The 9,140-nt window shown below is 38.1% G+C and overlaps 1 protein-coding gene across 7 annotated transcripts in view; it reads right to left on the bottom strand.

Moving 5' to 3' along the window:
- Nucleotides 1-1,306: 1,306 nt before the first annotated feature.
- Nucleotides 1,307-9,140, bottom strand: part of HAUS3 (HAUS augmin like complex subunit 3) — a 17,185-nt gene continuing 9,351 nt past the window's right edge. For all 7 annotated transcript variants that reach the window (XM_081812770.1, XM_031031487.2, XM_031031490.2 and 4 more), the window contains one exon: nucleotides 1,307-1,991. In XM_081812770.1, the coding sequence (XP_081668896.1) occupies nucleotides 1,758-1,991 (234 nt within the window). In that variant the 3' untranslated portion in view covers nucleotides 1,307-1,757. The remainder of the gene's footprint in view (nucleotides 1,992-9,140) is intronic.

The following is a 9,140-nucleotide window of genomic DNA, read 5'->3' as shown; positions in this document are numbered from 1 at the left end:
CACACTACTGGATAAAAGAAAAATCTGAAATAAATTTTCTATTCCACTGGATAATGGGAAAAAAAAATTTAAAAAGAAACAAAAAGTCACCCATGAGGAGCTAATACCAAAATCTTAAGACAAAATTTGTTACAAATTTTTCGTGCACATTTAGATCTACTTAATATAAATTTTTAAATAAGGTACAAATACTATAATTGGTAAGATATTTTCGTTCAACAGATTATAAAAATTATCAAGACCAGGGGCGCCTGGGTGGCTCAGTCGGTTAAGCGACTGCCTTCAGCTCAGGTCATGATCCTGGAGTCCCGGGATCGAGTCCTGCATCAGGCTCCCTACTCGGCGGGGGGTCTGCTTCTCCCTCTGACCCCCCCCATGCTCTCTCTCTGTCTCTCGCAAATAAATAAATAAAATCTTTAAAAAAAAAATTATCAAGACTTATCTATCACCTAAGCATACCCACGTTCTGATGATTATAGCTAAAGAATTCCACAAGGACCACCTAAAATGCATGGCTTTTAGACTGGCATTCCATATTAAAAAGGCAAGATATTCTGGAACAGGAATATTCTTTTTTTTTTTTTAGGAATATTCTTGAAGGTAATAGCTCTATCTTCTTCCTCTATAAAGCTTACATAGTATATACCACAGGCCACACATAAATCAAGCACTCAAGAAGCATTTGATGTCACAACTGATAAATAAGCTACTTCAAATGATTTCATACCGTTCAAAATAATTTCTAATTGTCCAAAGAATACATCTGTATCCCAACTAATACAATCTAACACTTAAGTATTTTCACTCCAGAGAAACTGATTAAAATAGCATTATACATCCTCTGAGAAACCACTTGTACGGTATTTTCAAAATGTGTACATAGGGGCGCCTGGGTGGCTCAGTCGTTGAGCGTCTGCCTTCGGCTCGGGTCATGATCCCAGAGTCCTGGGATCGAGCCCCGCATTGGGCTCCCTGCTCCGCGGGAAGCCTGCTTCTCCCTCTCCCACTCCCCCTGCTTGTGTTCCCTCTCTTGCTGTGTCTCTGTCAAATAAATAAAATCTTAAAAAAAAAAAAAAAATGTGTAAGTAGCCGGCGTTGGTGGTAGAGTGGTGAGCACAGCTGCCTTCCAAAATGTGTAAGTCACACTGAAGTCCAAATACCGCTAAGATCTGTCCTGCAGAAATTTTGAGCCCCCAGGACCCAGGTGCTAAAATGAACAATGGTCAAAGGACACCTGACATTCTTTGGGACGCAAACAGGAGGAGAGTCTCAAAGTCTATAGCAGGGAATTAAGGGAATTACACAGTTTGAGTGCCTGAGTTTTACTTTATACCCAAACATGAGGGGACTTGGCTATTCCGTATACTAGGGTCCACAGGTTTAACAATGCTGATTCAAAGTTCTACAAAAGTTTAAAATATTTAACAGCAGAAAATTTCTATTTCTAAAAAAAAACAGTAAAGGAGAGCTAGAACTAATTCTATTAAGAAATATTTGCATTATATAATGCTTTTTCCCTGTAAGTAAAAGATTACCTGAACTAAGTGCCACCAAGCAAATGGTTAATTCATAAAAAGCACTGGTAGTACTTTGAACATACTATATAAAGAAAAAACAAACCAATGTAATACTTGAATTAATTAAATGAAATGTTCCATAGGCCTCAAATTTAAAATTTTAGTAGGGTTTATTAGCTATATTTTCCTAATATATAAAATATTAAAACAGCATATGTAGTACTCAGTTTTTAGTAATTTTCAATCTTCAAGACCAACAGCCTTAATCTTTGATTGGTTTTCTAAATTCTCCACAATATCTTTCAGATAATCTTCATCTTTTAAAAAATATACATATAATTCTCTTTCCATTTGATGCAGTTTATTAGATGCCAAAATTTTTCTTTTTGTCTTCACATCAGCAAGAATATCAGTAAGAAGATGATTTAGCTTATTCAGTTGGGATTCAACTTGATGAAACTGCTCTGTTAACTCCTAAAAGAAAAAGAAAAATGCTTTTACTACAAAAGCTCTATTTGTAATAGTAATTATAAATTTAAGATGTAATTTACACACAAAGAATCCAAACGATAGGGGTGCCTGGGTGGCTCAGTCGGTTAAGCATCTGCCTTCAGCTCAGGTCATGAGCCGAAGGTGGGGGGGAGAGGCGGGGGGGTCCTGGGATGAAGCCCTGAGTCAGGTTCCCTGCTCAGCAGGGAGTCTGCTTCTCCCTCTCCCTCTGCCCCTCCTCCCTGCTTGTGCTCCCTCCCTCCCTCTCTCAAATAAATAAAATCTTAAAAAAAAAAATCCAAATGATGTAGTAATTATTCCCACGATTTTAATGATAAATGAACCTCAATTAAAAATCCACAGTAGGTTTAATATAAATTCTATGTAAAGTCAATTGCAACAGCTTTCAATAGATAATTTTAAGGGATTCAAAGCAAACTGTTACTTCCTAAAGAGTACCTAATATATAAACTATAATGTATATTCATACATTCAACAAATATTACTAAATGTCTACCATATGCCAAGCACTGTTTTAGAGACTACAGATACAAGAACACCATCTCCTTTATGGAGCTTATATTCCACTTAATTGATCAAACCTTGTTTTAGCCTAATCTCGGTCTGAGTGGTACTGAGAAAGCCTTGAAATGAAGCAATTACCAATAAAAAAGAATCACCTCAACAGAAATCTCCATTTTTTTTTCACAGTGTTACAGAAAATAGAATTACATATAACATTCAACAATCCCAACTTACCATGTAATCCTCCTGCTCAAGAACCTAGACACGCCACTGCTTCTCCCTCTCCATCTGCCCCCGCTTGTGCTTGCTCTCCCTCTTTCTCTCAAAAAAATAAAAACAAAAAAAAAAAAAAAGGGGGGGGGAATGCCTGGGTGGGGTGGCTCAGATGGTTAGGCGTCTACCTTCAGCTCAGGTCATGATCTCTGGGTCCTGGGATCTAGCCCCTCGTCAGGCTCCCTGCTCAGCAGGGAATCTGCTTCTCCCTCTCCCCCATGTTCATGCTCTGTCTCAAATGAATAAAATCTTTAAAAAAAGAAAAAGAACCTAGATATGCCAGCCCTTCACATTTAACAAAATGAAATGCCTCACTTCCTAACATTAAAAGCTGTTTATTAACAAGTTTCCATGGGTTTTTAATCAAGTATTCTACTTCTGTAAATTTCCAGCCACTATCACCAAAGAGAAAATCTATAGCTTTATCTCAACCTTCTGCACCTTCTCAGCATGGTCCATGAGCATGATAATCACCTGGGGTACTTGTTATGAACACATACTCCTGTACCCTACTGCACACTAAATTACTCAAACTCCAAAAGGCTCGCTGGTGATTCTAATAAGTTCAAGAATGACTGCTTTACACCTGTCATAAATGCCAGTTCCAGAGAGCAGTACTTCTTCAATTACACTTTGACAAAATCAAGTAATACCTACATTAAGTGGTTTTCTCTTGAGGAAAACTTGGTAAACTTGAATGAGAAACTATAATCTCACCTTCAATTTCAGTACTAAAGATCTTTTTTTTTTTTTTCTAAGATTTTATTTACTTATTCATGAGAGAGAGAGAGAGAGAGAGGCAGAGGGAGAAGCAGACTTCCCACAGAGCGGGGAGCCCGATGCGGGACTCGATCCCAGGACTCCGGGATCATGACCTGAGCTGAAGGCAGACGCCTAACCATCTGAGCCACCCAGGCGCCCTCAGTACTAAAGATCTTAATAGTTGCTAAAATAATATTCCCACAGATACTGAAAAATATCCTTCTGTTACTAACAACAAAAATGAAAACTAAAGTTTATACATATGGCACTTTTATATTTCACTGGATTAGGAAAAAACATTAAATAATGACACCCAGTAAGATTATAGTGAAATCACCATACTTTAGTGATTCTAGGATGCAATCTAGAATTTCACATTTAAAAATTCACATTTTAAAGTATCTGAAACCCATACCATTTTATAATTGAGAGCATCATGTAATTATTATTAGCCACTCATAAAAAATGCTTTATCACCAACATTAAAATTTTTTTACTGTGATAAGAACACTTAACATGAGATCTCCCCCTTAACAGATTTTTTTTTTTTTTAAAGATTTTATTTATTTGACAGAGACACAGCGAGAGAGGGAACACAAGCAGGGGGAGTGGGAGAGGGAGAAGCAGGTTTCCTGCTGAGCAGGGAACCCGATGCGGGGCTCGATCCCAGGACTCTGGGATCACGACCTGAGCCGAAGGCAGACGCTTAACGACTGAGCCACCCAGGCGCCCCCCACCAACAGATTTTTAAGAGTACAACAGAGTACTGTTAACTACAGGTACAACGTTGTACAGCGTATCTCTAAAATGTATGTGCCTTACATGACAAACTTTGTACCTGTTGATTAACCCAATTCCCCCCCTCTCCAATCCCTGCTAACCACCATTCTACCCTCTGTCTCTGAGTTTGACTATTTTAGATAATCTCTGTAAGTGGAATCATACATTATTTGTCCTTGTGACTGGTTTATTGCACTCAGCATAATTTCCTCAAGGTTCATCCATGTTGTCGCATATTACAGGATTTCTTTTTATTAAGGCTAAATAATACTTTGTGTATATACATCACATCTTCTTTATCCATTCTTCCACTGGCAGACATTGTTTCCATAACTTGGCTATTAGGAATAGTTCCAATGGATGTAGGAGTGTTAATAATTCTTCAAGATCCTGATTTAAATTCTTTTGTTTAAATACCCAGAAGTGGAATTACTGGATCATATGGATCATTAATTTTTTTGAGAAAACTCCATACTGTTTTCCACAGCGGCTGCACCATTTTGGACTTCCACCAGCAGGGTACAAGGGTTCCAATTTCTCCACATTCTCACCAACACTTTTTTTGTTTTTTAAGATATATTTGAGAGAGACAAAGTGCATGCACATGCATAAGCATGTGAGTTGGGGGAGGGCAGGAGAGAATCCTCAAGCAGACTCCCTGCTAAGTGCAGAGCCTGACACAGACCCAGGGTTTGATCCCAGGACCCATGAGATCATGACCTGAACCGAAACCAAGAGTCAGACACTTAACAGACTGAACTACCCAGGTGCCCCTGATTTTGCTTTTTTGCTATTAGCCACTCTAACAGGTGTAACCACAATATCTCATTGTGGTTTTGATGTGCATTTCCCTGATGATGAGTGACACTGAGCAACTATCCATATACCTGTTGGCCATTTGTATGTCTTCTTTGGAGAAAAGTCTATTCAAGTCTTTAGCCCATTTTTTAATTGGGCTATTAGTTTTTTTTGCTATCACCAACATTCTCCATAGTGTAGAAAAATAGAGACAACAATTTTGAGTCAAAAAATAACACAGAAGGGGCGCCTGGGTGGCTCAGTGGTTGGGCGTCTGCCCTCGGCTCAGGTCATGATCCTGGGACCCTGGGATCGAGCCCTGCATTGGGCTCTCTGCTCAGTGGGGAGTCTGCTTCTCCCTCTCCCTCTGCCTGCCGCTCCCTCTGCTTGTGCTCTCTGTCAAATAAATAAAGTCTTAAAAAAAAAAGAAGAACTTCATGTTAAGTGTGAAGCTTTGAAATACCCTAATGATTTTAACTGTATATATTTCATTTAAGGTGTATATGCAAGAGTGATATAATAAAAATCTGTCTGTACCTAAAAGATATCTTCTGGTAAGTATTCAATAAAAATTCTAAATAAGAAAGTATTGTGCTGGGGCGCCTGGGTGCCTCAGTGGGTTAGGCATCTGCCTTCAGCTCAGGTAGTGATCTCACCCAGGGTCCTAGGATCAAGTCCCGCGTCTGGCTCCCTGCTCAGTGGGGAGCCTGCTTCTCCCTCTGCCCCTTCCCCTGCTAGTGCTCTCTCTAGCTTTTTCTCATGCGCTTGCTCTCTCCAATAAATAAAATCTTAAAAAAAAAATCATGCCAATTTAACAGAGAAGGTTTTTTTTTAGCAATTCACAAAATGATGGTGTACCATATGATCAATGGTGTCTAGTAGACATTTAAATAGTGCTGGTAGCAATGAAAATAGGTGTGACTGCTTGGAAAAGCAAGATGACAGCATCAAAGACCAAAAAAAAAAAAAAAAAAGTACATACCTAAGACACCCAATAATCCTACTTCCAAGAATTCATCCAAATTAAAGTATTTAACAACAAAAAGCTGTAACACAGGATGTACATGATACCGTTCAAGAGCAAAAAAAAAAAAAAAAAATGAAGACTATCAAAAAATATTCAACAATGGTGGACTGGTTACAGAAATTACTGTAACATTAATAATTAAAATTATTCAGAGTGAAAATGTTTATTTCATACTGCTGAGTAAAAAGGAAGAATAAAAAAGATGTGTAAGTAAAGGTGAAAAACATATACCTTCAAATACTAGCCAAAAGAAAGAGGATATAGAAATATTAATATTAGAAAAAACACTGTTAAGACAAGAAGCACAGTAAGAATAGAGAAGATCATTATGTAATACTAAATAGTTTAATTCACTGCAATTCAAACCACCAGGATAATAATTCACCACAATTTGAAACTTAGATATACAGCTGAACCTTGAACAACGCGGGAGTCGGGGGGAAGGTTTAGGGCATCGGCTTCCTGTGGAGTCGAAAATTTGTGTATAAATTTTGACTTCCCCAAAACTTAACTACTGGTAGCCTACTGTTGACATACAGCTGATAAACATATTCTGTATATATGTTATGTGTATTATATACTGTAATCTTATAATAAAGCTAGAAAAAAGAAAATGTTAAGAAAATCATGAGAAAATACATTTAGAGTACTGCACTGTATTTATTTATTGAAGAAAGTTTGCATACAAGTGGACCGATGCAGTTCAAACCCACGCTGTACAAGGGTCAACTGTAACTTATAAAATAGACTCAAGTATAAAGAAAAAACTAATAGAGCTTCAAAGCTGCCATCATAGGAGATTTTTATAAAATTAGTAGATCTAGGAGACAAAATCAGTAATAGATTTAAAAAAAAATCATAATCAATTCAGGCTATTAGTTAGGATGGCGATTATATATTTTTTAAAAAAGGAAAATGACAAGTGTAGGCAAGGATATGGAGAAACTGGAACCCTGTGCACTGCAGGTGAGAATATAAAATGGTGCAGCTGCCGTGTAAGTCAGGCAGTTCCTCAGAAAGTTAAACACAGAACTACCACATGATCCAGCAATTCCGCTCCTAGGTATATACCCAAGAGAAACAAAAACAGGGACTCGGATACCTGTACACCAATGTTCACAGCAGCATTATTCACAACAGCCAAAAGGTGGAAAGAACCCAAGTGACCATCAACAGACAAACAGATAAACAAAATGTACTACATGCACACAACGGAGTATTACTCAGCCATAAAAAGGAATAAAATTCTGACACATACTACAACATGGATAAAACTTAATCATACAAATGTTGTAGGATTTCACTTATATTAGGTACCTAGAGTAGGCAAATTCACTGAGACAGAAAGTGGAATAGAAGTTATCAGGGGCGGGGCGCCTGGGTGGCTCAGTCATTAAGTGTCTGCCTTCGGCTCAAGTCATGATCCTAGGGTCCTGGGATCGAGCCCCACATCGGGCTCCCTGCTCCTCTGGAAGCCTGCTTCTCCCTCTCCCACTCCCACTCCCCCAGCTTGTGTTCCTGCTCTCGCTATCTCTATTTCTGTCAAATAAATAAATAAATAAAGGAAGTTATCAGGGGCTGGGGAGGAAGGAGAGAAAAATTACTGTTTATTGTTTAATGTTTCTATTTGGGATGGTGAAAAAACTCTGGAAATGTATAGTGGTCATGGTTGCACAATATATGAATGTACTTTTGTACTTAATGCCCCTGAATTATACATTTAAAAATGGTTAAAACTGTAATTTTACATTTTCTACATTTCACAATAAAAATATTTTAAAAAACGAATTACAAGCATTCCTGTTCCAAGGAAAGGTATGCTCGTTATCCAAATCAATCCTTCCATAAGAAAAAAATGTAAAAGGCTAAATGAAATATTTTTAAAAATCAAGCAAATCAGAAGTTTCCTAAAAGCAATAAAGAGATAACAAAACATTAAAAGGAACTATAAGTCCATAAAACATCCCAGATTGATAAGGCAGTCCAGGAACAGCTTTACTCTAGGGCAACTGCCAATCTTGGAAAATTAGAACCTAGGATTCTTGAGACTCACAAGATGAGTGGGAGAAAAATCAAAGTCCAAAGTCCACAGAAAGTGGGAAGTCAAATGGGAGACCTTCTTCATAATAAGCCAAGGACTCACAGGACACCAGTAATCTTAAGATCAGAATGGCCCAGAAATGGAAGAGCCCCTGGATAGAATTACAGGCCAGACAGGAATCACCTGGGTCCTCCAAAGACTAGGTAGACTTAACTAGTCCTGCCCACAGTATCTAACACAAGAAACATGAAGGCAAAAAGCACTTAAGGATCATTTATTTCATAATAAGAAGCTCCCTTCACCAGATAGAGAGGGATTTTATTTTTATTGTATGCCTCAATAAAGGTTGATGGGACCATTTGTTTTTAGGGAAAAAAATAAAAAATAATAAAACTAGAACTCTACCTCACATCACACATAAGGGCACCTGGGTGGCTCAGCTGATTAAGCGTCTACTTTCGGCTCAGGTCCTGATCCCAGAGTCCTGGGACTGAGTCCCACATCAGGCTCCCTCTTCAGCAGAGAGTCTGCTTTTCCCTCTACCCCACCCCACCCCATACCCCCCCACCCGCAATCTCTCTCTCTCAAATAAATAAAATCTTTTTTTTTTTTTAAAGATTTTATTTATTTATTTGAGAGAGAGAGCACATGAGAGTGGGGAGGGTCAGAGGGAGAAGCAGACTCCCTGCCGAGCAGTCGCTTAACCAACGGAGCTTAACCAACTGAGCCACCCAGGCGCCCCTCAAATAAATAAAATCTTAAAAAAAAAACCCAAAAACTCCTGGTAGACTAAAGAAAGTGAACAGCATAACTTTAAGGTAAAATAAAAAGGACTATCATTATGATGTTAAGGGCAAACCTTAACAAGGTATGAAAAACAAAATATAAAAAGATGGCAAACCATATACAGAGTAATAAACTACATAAA

Source organism: Leptonychotes weddellii, chromosome 2 (assembly GCF_054177405.1).
Source record: "Leptonychotes weddellii isolate Sample4059 chromosome 2, ASM5417740v2, whole genome shotgun sequence".
Classification (NCBI taxonomy): Eukaryota; Metazoa; Chordata; class Mammalia; order Carnivora; family Phocidae; genus Leptonychotes; species Leptonychotes weddellii.
Note: the sequence above shows the minus strand (reverse complement) of the source record. Positions and strands in the feature narration are given on the sequence as shown.